Source organism: Propithecus coquereli, unplaced genomic scaffold, assembly GCF_000956105.1.
Source record: "Propithecus coquereli isolate 6110/MARCELLA unplaced genomic scaffold, Pcoq_1.0 Scaffold215, whole genome shotgun sequence".
Taxonomy (NCBI): Eukaryota; Metazoa; Chordata; class Mammalia; order Primates; family Indriidae; genus Propithecus; species Propithecus coquereli.
In genome coordinates this window covers 3,670,397-3,685,202 of record NW_012146634.1, presented here as the reverse complement: position 1 = coordinate 3,685,202, position 14,806 = coordinate 3,670,397, and the positions used below count along the sequence as shown (strand labels likewise).

The following is a 14,806-nucleotide window of genomic DNA, read 5'->3' as shown; positions in this document are numbered from 1 at the left end:
AAATACCTCTAACATCACTGTTCCCAACCAATGCAGAGCTGTGATCAAAGGTGGGCACTAGGCTGGGGCCAGTTGGTCCCTTAGAACATGGAGCTGAAATGCTAAGGCCTATAATGAATGCTAAGGCCTTAATACAGCCACTGGTTAGTGACCTACTCATGCTGTGTTACCTGCTTTACATGCATAAGCTCATTTAATCTTCTCAGCAGCCCTGTAAGGAGGGGACTGCCGTACCCATTTCATAGATGAGGAGGCTAGGTAAGTGGCAGCACTACAATTTTACCAACTGCATTCCTAACCAGTACACTACCACCTATTTATTCATTAATTTCTTTATTCAATCCCTCCTCTACTCAGCAAACATTCCACAGGTCAGTAACACAGCAGGCCCTAAGAAAATACCAGTGCAGACCTGTTCATTTTGCAGAGGAGGGAGAATTTGCCCCCATCACCCAGGACAGCATGTTCAAAACCAAGGCTTGTTCACTTAAAGACTAGTCAAAGAGAAATAAGGCACCAGGCCAAGCCCACCAGCTCAGTGTATAAGCCTCAAGGCAAAGGCATAATGGACAATGAGTCAACAACTATGGAGGAAAAGAAACAACAAATGAACACTTTTTTAAAACTTTCATTTACATTCTTGGTAAAACTCTGAGAGAACTGACATCTATGAGAAGTGCTTACAAATAAAAAACATTTCCACTGCAGGGAGAAACTTTAATTTAAAATTAATTGTGAGAAATTAAGGTCATCAACTCTAATGGTGGCTATAAAATATAAATTGCTAGTGTAGTTACTCTCAAGCATGTTAAACACTCTTAAAAGCTCAGCTTCTCACACGCCAATGGGCTGAACCTCCAGCACTTGAGTCATTGTTTGAAAAGAAGCTAGAAGTCCCCACCAACCTGCAGCTTTTCCCAAAAGGAAAAGGGGAATAATGAATAGTTTACATACCCTTGTCTGTGAGATTTTTTCGAATGACTTGAGTAGTAAGAATATCCAGAATATGTAGATTCGGTATCCATAGCAATGGAGGGCTTGGCGTGATGGAGGGGCAGATACTGCTTCTCCTTAGAGGTAGAGAATTTCACCTGCTAGACTCATAAAACCTCGAGGAGTCTGGGAATCAGGAGGAGCCACACGTCAACAGGAACAACTTCTGGGAAGAAGGGAGAAAAAAAGATGTCAATCTTCAAAGCCAACCTTAATGGGGCTGAAAGATAAATGACATAACCGCAACCTCCTCTCTGGGGTCTCCACTGTGGAATGAGTGAGCGAGGTGAAGCATCTGAACTCGAGATGCTCCACTCATGCAGCAACAAGCTTCCTCAGGTGTCTGGGAGGGAGACAGGATAGGTGGTGAGCAAGCCGAACCCCCGTCACAGCAGCAGGAAAACCGGAGGTGGGAGAGACCTGGGCACTGGTCCATTTCCTGAGCACACTCACCAGCTTTGGTCTGTAGGAAGTGGCTTCTCGCTGAGGCCCTAGACGCAGTGCCCAGCCCCCACTGCCAGTTCACTGGTTATAAAAACAATGCCCAGGGAAGTCACTTTTAAGGGATTTCATCATTATTTCCAAAAGTCGATTTTTAAAAATTCTCTCTTTAATCCAGGATCGAAGCTCCTGAGAATTTATCTTAGGAAACTATTTTCTTTGTTAAAGAAAAGTTATTATTATGTCATTGTCTATAATAGTAAAAAGCTAGAAACAATCTAAATGCCCCAAAAACAGAGGAATAGTTAAGGAAAACATGGTTCATCCACCCAAAGAAATATCACATAACTGTTTAAAATGATAATTATGAAGAATGAAAGCTTTTATAATATAATGATAAATTTTAAAAGTGGGACACAGAATTGTATATACATAATGAATCTACATTACAGTTACAATCATATAAAATCGCTTATGTAAGGACAAAGATTAAAAGGGGATGCAGAAAATGAAAGCAGGTGATTTATTAGTTGCAGGCTCCTGGGTCTTTTCCCACATTTTCATTAGATATTGCTTTGCAATAAAAATAAATTGGAAACATTTCCAAGTACATTCCTGAGCTCCCACATGCTAAACCTTTACTTCTGGAAAACTGAGATCCGCAAGCTCTGTCTTTTCCTACACCCCTCACCCCAGAGCTAGTCTCAGCCCAACACGTTCATTCTTCCAGGGCCCCTGGAAGCAGAAACTGCAAACACAGCCAGTGAGATAAGTGTGAAGAAAAAACAAAAGAGCTGCAAATGCCATACCCTACCCCTACTGGGAGGAGGCCAAGTTTCCCTGACCCCAGCAACAAGTCGGGAGGGAATCAGGCCTCAGGGACATACCAACTCAGCCTGCAGAGCCTCAAATAAATACCATTTAGGACGCGTTCGCCCTTACCATTCACTCTGCCTGGAAGTGAGGCACATTTGCTTCCAGGGTCTTCCCACCAGGGCTAGCCTCCCTTGTCCTCGATGTCCTGACTCTTCATTTCACATCTCCTCTGCCATCGAGAGCCCAAAGCTAGCCATGGGGAAGCCTGGGTTCTAGGCTGAGCTCAGCCGCTCTCTAGTACAACCTGGGATAAGCCACTTTGCCTTCTTAAGCCTCAGTTTCCTCATTGATCTGAAAATATAAGCAGACACGGTATCTCAAGCTGGGTTCCAACCTCAGGCTTTGCTTACTTATTAGTTATGGGATCTCAGTCAAATTAAAGCTATTTGAACATGAATCTATGGAATGCAAATATCAGGGTTGCTGTGAAGACCAAATGAGCTAACAACCGTGAGAGCGCCCAGCACAGGCTCCAGATGTTCTAGCTAAATGAAAGTTGGGGGAGTCGGTACTCCCATTGCCAATTCTGAAAACCCCATGCTCTGCTTGTCTTTCTCAGTAAGAGAAAAGCTTAGAAAGAAGCAGAGCAGAGAGCTAGGGGCTCATCTGTGGTCACCTGCAGTCAGATAGAGCTGGGCTTGCATCACTCCACCGCTTCCTAACTAGCTGTGTACTCAGGCAAGGTAGTTTCCCCTTGGGGTCTCAGAGGTTTCTTGCCCCATAAATAGGAAACAAGGCAGCCTATCTCGAGGGTGGGGGGGGGTGACTATAAAGATCAAATGTAGAAATGAACACAGCAGAGATTTTTTAAAAAGTTAAGTTTTGCTCCTGGACATATCTCCACTTTCCTAGAATTTCCTAGAAGACTTCAAAAGCCGGCTCATCTTTTTTGTCCCGACTCTCCCTCCTACCATTGTCACTAGCAATCTCCATGAGCTTTCAGCACCTTAGAGTCTCACTTGCTTTCTGCTCTGAGCTTCGCTGCTTTCTCACCTGTTTCACACCTGGCAGACACCAACATTAGGAGGTGCGACCAAGATCTCCAGCCCTTTGTGAACTCAGACTCTTTCTCTGAAAGTCCCTTGCCCAGTTCTCTGCTGTTCCCCAGATTCTAATGCCTGGCTGTTTGGCCCAGAAAACTGACTGCCCTCTTCTAGGTTCATTGACCCTTCACAGGTCCTACACTTCTTTTGTGTTCCAACCCATAACTCTGATTCCCTGCTGCATCCCAACTTCTAGCTGCTTCTCGCTAAATGCTGCTGGGGTATCACAGAGGCAGGTGGCCCAAGCCCCACAAAACCTGGGCCAGTCCTAGCTTGATGCTTCCTGGCTGTGACAACGGGAGTCAGATGCTTGTCTCCCCCAGCTTCTATTTCCCACCCCTGTAAAAAGAGGTCCTTTAATATTATCTCTTCCTAGGGTTGTTGTGAGGATTAAAGGAGACGCTGGACGTAAAGTGTCTGGCATATGACAAGCCAAGTTTCCTTTCCTTCCACTTCTGCCAGAGGACGTCATTCTTCACCCCTATTAAAACCTCCAGCTATCCATTAAGGCAACTCCAGGCATGTCCCTCAAAGGAAACCATGGGCTCCCCAGTGCCCTCTAGGGAAAGGCTTTACCTAACTCTACCAACCACCCTTGTCTCAGTTTCCCTCCCCCAATTCCTGCCTGTACTTACCCAAGGGGTGGTCTGTATCTGCTGTCACTCCCTCCCTCTCCACTGTCACCCCAAACCCCCATCCTCAACGCTCCCCTGAAACAACTCTAAGTTAGCCAGAGACTGCTGCGAGCCAAATCCAAAGGTCACATGCTCGTCATCCTCCTCCAGACCTTCTCAACCCCGTATTCATTCATCCACTTCCGTGGTTAATAAGCAGCTGCGAGAGGCCGTGCTAAGCAGTGCCAGGGCACAGCAGTGACAAAGGCATGCTGCCTGTCCTCACAGAGCTTCTCTCTGCAGCTGGCTGGCCTCCAAGTTGATGGCACTTATGCCACTATTTCTCCAACACTCCCTCCCCTCTCCCCCAGGAAGTTCCCCCTGCCACTCAAACCTCTCCCCATGGGCATCTCCATCCATGGGTTTACTATAGTATAAGCTCCTTAGAGACAGGAGCTATGGCTCCTGGATACTCTGAACATAACAGGCACCCAACAAATACCCACTGAAAGAATAAATCCCCAGTGCTCCCCTTGGGATTACCAACACCACCCACAGTGGCTCTCTAGTGTCCCGGCCTATTCTTTCCAATGTCCTCTGCCAAGGTGATACCATCACCCGATACTATGGACCTAATCCTGTGCCACCTTCAGTGCTCTCTCTCCACTTCCACCCATACATCCACTGTCACTAATTCCACCTGTCCTCGAGGATCCTCCCCTTCCTCCAGGCTCCATCAACCCTGGGTTACCTACTACAAACCCTGTAGGTTTCCTCGCTTAATCCATCCGAAGGAAGTTTAGGCCCCTATTCTAAGTCATACTGTTTCTACTATAGCTATCAACTCTTGTCCCATTCAAGATCTGACTGAGAATTAAGGAGAAGCCACAGGAGGCAAGCTAATAAAATTCAGAGCGATTGCATTTTAAAAGAGGTTGAGCCAAGGTGAGAGCTTCAATAGACTTAGCAGAAGAGCATATCCTCAAGCTTATCACTGCAATGATATATCTCTGGGACAGTTTCCTTGCATACACAAGAAATTAACAGAATTCCTGATAAGGTCAGAAGGAATCCCTTATCGGAAAAGATAGTAAAGTAATGAAAAGGAATCAGGTTCCCTGGGTAGCAGACCCATCGGCTGTTGCACTGGCCTGAATGGGATGGAGTCATACAAAGGTGTGAACACGGATCCTAGAATCTGGAGCTGTCTCTCTCTCATACTGACCTCTGATTTGACCCATATTGTGTTTGGACCAGAAGAGGCAGCAGCCTGAGTGACCTTTTAAATTACAATGCAGACATCACTTCCCTGCTTTAAACCCTTCCATGGTGTTCCACTGCACTCTAAATAAAATACAAAATCTTTTATTTGGTATGCAATGCCCTACTCACCGCCCCAGCTGCCTCCTCCTCCTCCTCTAGTTCCAGGTCCTGTAAGGCAGAGCCCAGTACATTTGTTGGTCTGCTTCTTTTTTTTTTTTAAGAGACAAGATCTCAATGTGTCACCCAGGCTGGAGTGCAATGGTGGGATCATAGCTCACTGCAGCCTTGAACTCCTGGGCTCAAGCAATCCTCCTGCCTCAGCCTCCTGAGTAGCAGGGATGACAGGCCCACACTACCACATCCAGCTTGGTACCCACTCTTTACGTGCCCTGTTTTGCCAAATTCCTACTTGTCCCTCTCAGTTTAAATAATACTTCTTTCAAGAGGCCTTTCCTGATCCTTGGATCCAAATTGGGCCCTTTCCCACCACCCTGTACTCTTCCTTTCCACCACAACTTCCACTTATACATTTATTTGCGTGATTACTTATTGTCCTGGCTCCTGTAAGCTCCATGAGGGCAGGGAGCACCTTCATTGCTATCTCTCCAGCTCCTAGAACATAGTGGGTAACCAATAAATGTCTGCTGAATGAAGGGTTTTGTGGCAGGTCTCAGGACATGGAGGCCATAGATTCACTGTGGAAGAAACCTTAGAGATTAAATTCTTAGCTTTATAGATGAAAAAAAGATGCAGAGATTAGATAGAGCAGTGATGTCAGAACTATCGAGAATGGAGAGATACCACTGGCTCACGGGCAGACCCATTCAGGGGCAGAATTTATATTCCAGACACACGAAGTAAAAACTGGTGGCAGCATCTTTCAGCGGCCACCCAAGAGCATCCCGCCCCACCTGTCACCCACCCCTTAAGAGCCACAGGCTCTGCTTGGGTGGAGGCTGGAGGGGAACACCAGGACAGGGCCAGCTCATCAAACCACATCACAGGAAGGCAGGGAGAGCACTGTCCAACAGGTGCACAGGGTACTTTTGTCTGAACGGCAGTATCTTAAATTCTGAAATTCCCATGCAAAAATGTCAGAAAGAACCTCCTTCACCACCTTTTATTAAAAGTAACGTGAAGATTCGTGGCCTTGAATAGAACTTTCCCCTAAAGTCATGTTCACTCATATAAAATATACCTACCACTTAAAAGAAAAACACAGTGTTCAGAAAATCATATGAAGGAAATAATATGTTAATGACAGTGGTAAACATAAGCTAACCTTCATGAAAAGGAAATTATAAACACATCAACCACTCTGCCTAGAGCTATTGAGTAATTAAGCTCTGCTTTAGAGGATAGCAAGTTACCTTGCAAGGAGTACAGAGACACACTGAATTTAAAGGGCCATTCTACTCCCTCTGCAGTGGATGTATTTCCAAGGGAAAGAAGTTTCTTGTACAACTGTGTTTATATACACTGAATAGGCCAGGCGTGGTGGCTCACACCTGTAATCCTAGCACTCTGGGAGGCCAAGGCGGGAGGATCGTTTGAGCTCAGGAGTTCGAGACCAACCTGAGCAAGAGCGAGACCCCGTCTCTGCTAAGAACGGAGAAAGAAATTAGCTGGACAACTAAAAATATATAGAAAAAAGTAGCCGGGCATGGTGGTGCATGCCTGTAGTCCCAGGTACTCGGGAGGCTGAGGCAGGAGGATCGCTTGAGCCCAGGAGTTTGAGGTTGCTGTGAGCTAGGCTGATGTCACAGCACTCTAGCCCGGGCAACAGAGTGACACTCTGTCTCAAAAAAAAAATAAAAAAAATAAAAAAGAAATAAAATAAAAATAAAAAATATATACACTGTACACATTATTCTGAATATTTAATTTTTACCATACATAGAATTCCAAAAGGTTTATTCCATTCATTATATTGTCTTGAAGCTAACATTTTTCTTAAGGTACCCATTTATTTTTAATTATGTGGCACTGAAGGGGAAAATGACAATTTAAATGATTTTGTTTAAAGTCAGCTCTTCTAGGGAGAAGTAGCAAACAGACTAGGTTCTTGAGTTAGACTATCAGCATCCAAATCCTGACTCCAGTCTTATCAGTACTTGCTGTGTGTGACCTCAGAGCAAGTTAACGTCTCTCTGCCTCAGTTTCCCTAGCTGCAACAACGGAATTCTATTTACTTACCTTCTAGGCCTGTGGCGAGTATTAAATAATTTATAAAAATCATTAGCAACTGTCGACCATTGTTATTATTCAGAAAAGTGAAATTCCCTCAGAGAGATACCTTTGTAACGACCAATATTAACTGTAGCTGAGTAATTTAGTGATTTCCATTCTGTTCCTTGCAGGCCTCCATGTACTGCCCCCAGGTTGGAAGCGAATGTCAGAGAGATCAGAGAAAATTGTGTGTGTGTTAGCAGGTTTATTTGGAGAGGCACAGGGAGTGGAGAAGTATGGCAAGGTCTACAAAACATTTTGCTGAACTTGTGGTCCATAAACCATAAAACATTACCCACCTCACTGATGTGAGGATCTGTAGGGCTCGTGGCATTTGTGACAAACACAATGATTCTTTTATTACAACAAAACTCTTACAAATGAATGATTCTGTATAATTATTCACAAGGAAAGAAAATGTCCACTTCATTTTACTTGTTTTGCCAATGATTTCAACTTATCTTGCCAGAATAACTGCTCTTGGCTTCGGGCATTAATTACCTCTGAAACACCTCCAGCAGCTTGGTATAGATTTCTGAGGAGCTGTGAATGGTTAACATGTCTGTTGTGCTCTGATGTATATTTGTTTTCAAGTGACTCCCTTGTCCCTTGACAGATTTTTAAACTTCAGAAAAATAGACTTCATGAGTACTACCTCCTCTGTAAATCCAACGGTGTTGGGTCCATTGACTGCTGTCCAATAAGTGGGATTCAAAAGATCACTGCTAGAGGCATATGGCAGCCAAACACACATGCACCTTTTCATCAAACTTCAGCAAGACCAAGACTGCTAACAGAAGCCTGGTCTAGCCACAAGCCCACTTAATCTTATCCATCTTAAGGAAAATAGAATGGCATGTCCAAATCACACACCAAACCAGCTAGTTGACTTTATAGAGAGATAATGGTAATAACAGTCTTAACAGCTTATAGTTATCAAGTGCTTACTATGTGCTAGGCACTGTTTTAAGCATTTACATGTAATATCTCACTTAATTCTCAGAACAAGCCATTAAGAGAAATAAAATATTCATTTCGTGTTACAGTTAAAGAAACCACGCTCACACACTGGTAAGTGCTAGAGCAGGGCTTGAACTTTGAGAGTTCAACTCCAGAACCTGTGCCCTTTCTATGGAAAATTTACAGCAATGTAGCAATTACCAGAATTGTTTATTTACATAGAGAAGGGGAGGCAACAACCATAACTTGTCCTAAACCATACATAACCCCACAAAGAACTTTGCAATTTCAATTCCTACTCACAAGTTTGGTGTCCCAGGCACTGTGGGGCGTGCAGGAGAAAAGAAATGAATCTGAAATAGTTCTAGCTCCCAAGGAGCTCACAGCCCAAAGGTGGAAACCTCCGATTAAAACACAATGTGATAAGGGCCCATTCAATCCAAGTTGCTGAAGTCTAGGATATGCGTGTTAGGGGGATGAACGGGAGGATGGTCTTCGCTCAACGTTTATTTATTGTTCAACAGATCAGGGTATCATGGGATTGTTTCTTGTTAAGGAAACTAAATTTCCTTTATGGTCTTGTCCTGTTGCTCGATAAATAAAATAATAAAAATGTACTGCCTGGCAAGCAGTCCTTACAAATATGCCACTCTCAAAATTCTTCTCCCATTTTTACACTACCAACATTGTCAACAGTGAAATATCACACTGAGCATTTTCACTAATTAAATTGAGAGACACCAGCGTTTGGGAATACTTAATGCACATACATAGGTGAAGGGTGTTACTTCTTTGAACTGTAGAAAAAAACAGTTTCCTCCCACAAATCAAAGCCCCAAATATATCACATTGATTTAATTCAACTCTAAAAACTCTATAATTAGTGGTTACATAAAATAGCTAATTACGTCTCCCTGGATTCAGACAGTTTCTGCCATCTCACTTACAGAGCCTAGGAGCTGTGTAATCAAACAACCCACCCACTGGAAGGAGAATGCTAATTAGCATTGTTGATTGGTGACACAAGTTATAATATTTTTCGGCAACCCTGTAAAATTTATAAACATGTCAGTGAAAACGCCAGATCCCTTACAGCTTGCTAGCTTCTGGCGTAAGTGTCTAAGAATACAATATGCATTTCCAACAAAAGTTAGGTCTAAAGAGTTTTAGCAAAATGCACGTGCCAGCCCACACAATCATCATAATAAAGCGCTCTAACGCCTCCTAACAAGCATCTAAGCGCGCTCACAACACCTTCTCCGCATAGGCTTTAGACCTGGCAGACCTTGTTTGGAGATGAGAAAGCTGAGCAACAGATTTCTCGGCTCCAAGTCTCATCAGCTCATCACCAAGCAGCCAGGCCACGGCTCCGCCCCACTCCTGCCTCCACCACAGACGCGTTCACATTTTTATAAAGCTTCACACTTCTCCGGGCGCGATGCTTGGGGCAGTTCAAAGGCTGCGGGAGGAAATGAGGTCCCGTCGGTGGCGAAGGCTGCCCCAGCGCGGTGAGATTTCCTCAAGCAGGGACAGCTCAGGCAGAGACTCGCAGGACGCCTCTGCTCCACCCCGGCGTTTTTGAAAGTAAACTCCTACCTGCCTGTTGCGCTCTCCGAGGCGCAACCGGACTCGCCCCCCAGGCCTCCAGGGCCGGCTCAATTCTGTAAGCGAGGTGTGAACACAGGCCAGCTCTGTCCCGGTGCCTGGCGAAGGGCCAGGCGGTCCCCGGCGCCGGCGGTTACCCGGGTCGAGCCCCGCGGAGAGATGGAAACCACGGTGCGCGCCCGGCCCCCGCCCCGCACGGCCGATGCAGCCGCCCGGTGCCTCCACCAACGCTCGGCCGCTCCCTGCCGGCCCGCCCGCCGCCCCGGCAACCAGCCCCGAGGGGCGCACCCCCGAGGCCAGCCGGGGAGGAAGGGGGCGTCCAAGGGGTGGGCAGGGAGCCCTGGGACCCGAGGGAGTGTGGGGTGCGGCGGAGAGCGCAGGGCAAGGGCAGGAGGGGCGCACCGCGCAGGGACCGGAGAGGAGTGGGGTCCCGGAAAGCACGACCCGGAGCGGTCCGCAGGAGGGGAGGGGGCTCCAGCCAGAGGCTGGAGGCCAGTCAACTGGGATCTAAGTCGGCGGTGGGAGTGCGGGCGGAGGGCGCAGGGGCACGCGGCGTCCGGGGTGGAGGCGTCTCCCCGCCGGAGGTCTGCCCCGGGGCCGCCGCCGCGCCGAGCTCGGCCTCTCGCGGGACTCACCTCCGCGCCGGCCGTGCGGGCTCCGTGGCCGTGGTCTCGGCTCCCAGCGGCCCCCTCTGCGGCCTGCGCTGGGCTCCTGTAGAGACAGAGCTCCGCCGCCGCTGCACTGCTGCTTTCCGCTTCCTGTCCCGGCGCCGCCCCGCAGCCCGAGCCCAGCCCTGCGAGCCCGGCGCGGCCGCGAGCCAAGAGCAGCGAGCGCTGCCGCCCCGCCGCGGGCCCGGCCCACCTGCAGCGGAGGGCGGGCCCGGCTGGCGTCCCCCTGCCCCCCAGAGCCCTCTCCCCTCCCCCACAAACAAGGGACGCACGCAGAGGCGCGCGCGCAGTCACACTCAGATACACACAGGGGCCTGGGAATGACCACGCACACACATTCACTTTTACACGGACATGCACAGCCCAGTGCCCACCCTTCTGGCAGACACATACACGTACCATAAACGCACGACCCTGGGATTGACACCCAGCCTCAGTGCCCCAACATACTTGCAATCTCAAATTCCATACATACATGCACACACACATACAATCATGCACAAAATCCAAGCCCATTTATGCTCACCAGAGCCCCAACCCACATTTTCACACGGCTCCGGGACTAACTCTCCAACCCCCTACACACATACACACATTCCAAGAACTGACCTACAAGTAGTCATACGCACGCACGCCTCAGCGCATAAACACACACTTAAACGCACATGAAGCCTAGGAGCTGACCTCACAAATAACTACGCACACACACAACCCACACACACACACACAAAACACACCCCACACCTTACAGGCCACCACTGCCAGCCTCTCCTTCCTCCTCCCCTCCTCCTAGCCCCAGTCTCCTAGAAACTGCTGGAAGAGCACATCTCTGCAGGTGGGGAGTGGAGGGTTTGGTGCTGATTCAACCAGGTATGCCTCCCTCTGCTCTCCGAGCCTTCGTTCCCTGTCTGAAAAGCGGTAGGCATGCCAATGTCCACCTTGCAGGATTGTGGTGAGGATGATAGTAAGTGGCCCATGCTCAATAGGCACTGAACAACTGGCAACTACTTTCGTCAATATTTGTGCTCTTCTTACTTAGTAGTCTTGCGTTGGTAGGATTAGGGATCCATGCTAAACTAGCTGGGACCCAAATGTGTTTAGGGACAGAATTTTTGAGTGGAGGCAGCATGTCATGAAGTGCTGGATTTGAAGGGTTGTCCGCAGGAGCACTGTGGGCCGTGGAGTGGGAAACATGCCCACCCTGAACTGGCCTTAGTCGGGGAACTTTAACCGCAAGAAGCCCTCATTCTCCCCCTGACCACCTCTTCCTCATCCCCTCTAGCTCCAGTTTTCTCCCCCACATATCACACGTCCTTAAGAGGACACCCATATGTTCGGTGTAGCTGATTTTCACCACTTCCAGCCCCCAGGCTCTGCTGCCCCCTCAGTGGCCCAGACCATCTGCCCCCCACCCCCAGCCTCTCAGTGGGCTCCAGAGGACAGATGCTGCTGACCCAGGCAGCCAAGGCCAGCAGTCTGTCCACGCAAATCAGCCCTCGGGTGCAGAAACGCAGAGCTTTATAAAAATATGTCTCTCTTGTCTTTAAAATGTTGAACCTTCAAAGTTCAAACAGGCCAGGGATTTCCAATTCTAGGTATTATGTTCTGGAATAGCCCCAATGTAATATACAGATCCTCAATGAGTTTTCATAGAAAGTAATTCTAATTCACTTCAGGTTATTATGTCTAGCTACCTTACCATAAGATGCTTTTGTTACAAAGAGTAGTCCAAAATGAACTATTTTAATGTAAAATTCACCTTAAAATGCCATTTGCTGTTCATTTTTATCCAACAATCTTAAGTCTTCAAGTTAGTAAGGTAAGCATTGGAAAACTTCTTAGGAGCTGGGCGGTGGTTTGTGTAAGCCGGAGGGCAGACGACTCTTGCTGACTGTCACCAAATGGTTCAGCCTCATTTGCTTTTTGCCTAAAGTTGAGTCCTCCAGCTCAGCCTTAGTAATGAAGGTAGTATTGTGGACACCATCTGCCCTTCCATTGTTTCATGAATCCATTTGTTCCAAACTCAATTTGGGAAGTGGAATATTATGTATTGAGTGCTCTCAAGACTGTGCATTCCAAAAATACGTGCATGCATACGGTCTTGTTCTCACAGCGTTCCCAAATCCTAGAATGCTACTGTGGTATTATGTCTGTGTTTTGGTTTTCATCCTCAGTGGTTCCTGGCTCACAGCTCCTGTAAGTCTTGTTATTTCCTAAGTGACTAGAGCAATGAGGGTATCTTTTGTTAGTGTTTGGCCTTTTGTGGTCGGTTGCCCAAGCAGCTGAGGAAACAGCTTCAGAGAGATAAAGGTGAAAGACAGTCTTTTGTTATTTATTACAAACCCTTTTCAACCACACCTGAGCTTATGTTAATGAGTCGAATTTTGGAAAGTCCCTAGATAACCCTTGCGAGGGGACTGGTTGTCAGGGGGTGCTCAGAGGGTTGGAACGTTCAGCCCACGGTATTTACACATTGTTGAGGAGATAAGATGCAAATAACCAATGCAAGGTAAGAAGGTGAGCGTAAAAATTCAGAGTGCTATGGGAATTCAAATAGGAGAAGTTTCTGGTTGGGAGACCTAGGAAAGGCTTCACGCCACAGGTGGTATTTGAGTTGGGTCTTGGCAGATGGGAAAAATTTTAGTGGGTAGCTGAGCAGAAAAAACAAACTCAGTTTCTTCCTACTATACTCTCATAACATGCAAGGCTTCTGTGACCAAATGTGTGGGAGTGTTTCCCCGTAAACCAAGCTAGCAACCAGTTCTGTGGTAGACTCCAGCTGAGAGGGGAGAGGAGCTGAACAGTTAAGGTGATCACCAGTGGCCGGTGATTTCACCAACCTTGCCCACACAGTGAAGCTTCCGTAAAAATCCAAAAGGATTGGGTTCAGGAGCTTCCAGATAGCCTGACTACACACGGAGGCTTCGAGGAAGGTGAAGAAGAACACCTCCATGTGCCAGGAGGGTGGCACACCCCAACTCCATGGAGACGGAACCCCTCCAGACCTTGCCCTGTGTATCTCTTCATCTGGCTGTTTATTTGTACCCTTTAAAATATCCTTTATAATAAACTAGTAAATATAAGTGTTTCCTTGAGTTCTATGGGTCTCTCCAGCAAATTAATTGAACATGATGAGGGGGTTGTGGGAACCAGTCGGTCAGAAGTTCTGGATGTCTGGACTTGGAACTGGCATCCGAAGTGGCGTTAGTCTTGGGGACACTACAGGTAAGTCTAAAATGTCCTTTCCAAGGGTTTTTTTTTTTTTTAATTTAATTTTATTGTTTAGAGACAGGGTCTCCCTTTGTTGTCCAGGCTGGACTCCCACCTCCGCTGGGACTTCAACCTGTAAGACACGATGCTATACAGGTAGGTAGTGTCAGATTTGATTTGAATCAGAGGACACCCGAGTGGTGTCTGCTGCAGAATGAATGACTATAAAATTGCCCTTGGGAAGTTAATTACCTAACCAGTGAACGATCTAATTGAAAAGTTGTGATATATGCACATAAAGGTAGTTAACAACAAAAGATAATACATAAAATGCTAAATGCACTGAAGGCACACTTTTTAAAAAAGTTACTTAACCAACCACAAGAATTATAAATATTCCCCCCCAAGAAAGATTAAGTAAGAAAGGCCTCTGATCCACAAAATAGGTTGTGCAAAGTCTATGCTTTAGGGTGTAGACTTTATAAATAGGAAAATCTCTAGTCCCTCACTTAGATACGGTTTACGCTTAATTTACAAACAATTCTAGTTAATTTCATTATCTTATTCCTAAGCCCACTATAGATTAGAAGAATATTAAAAGAAATTCAGGAGGTGAGCTCAGGGAGACCCCAGGGACCACCAAGGGGGTCACTGTGAGGACTGTTTAATTCCAAAGCACATGCCCTTTCTTTTTACCAGCTGCTCCTCTGGCACCCTGCACATCACAGGAAAATAGCTGGGGATGCACAGTGCCTTAGTTGGAAAAGGCTAGATGGCTATTCTGTGTACAGTACTCTATTTAAGAAGATGAGAAGATATGAAATAAATGTTAGATTTCCATCCAAAGTGTTTGAAATGTTAAAAAGTTCTAATTCTTTAGAGGGCCATTTTCTGTAAAATCTCC

At 46.7% G+C, this 14,806-nt stretch overlaps 1 protein-coding gene across 3 annotated transcripts in view; it reads right to left on the bottom strand.

Moving 5' to 3' along the window:
• Window positions 1-10,764, bottom strand: part of VANGL1 (VANGL planar cell polarity protein 1) — a 47,451-nt gene extending 36,687 nt beyond the window's left edge. Inside the window, exons 1-2 of one of the 3 annotated variants that reach the window (XM_012644596.1) lie at window positions 10,660-10,764; window positions 955-1,159 (exon numbers count right to left, since the gene is read on the bottom strand). In XM_012644596.1, the coding sequence (XP_012500050.1) occupies window positions 955-1,025 (71 nt within the window). In that variant the 5' untranslated portion in view covers window positions 1,026-1,159; window positions 10,660-10,764. Of the gene's footprint in view, window positions 1-954; window positions 1,160-10,015; window positions 10,092-10,659 lie in introns of those variants that run through there. The other 2 variants (XM_012644599.1, XM_012644597.1) reach the window with 2 other exon arrangements.
• Window positions 10,765-14,806: the final 4,042 nt, after the last annotated feature.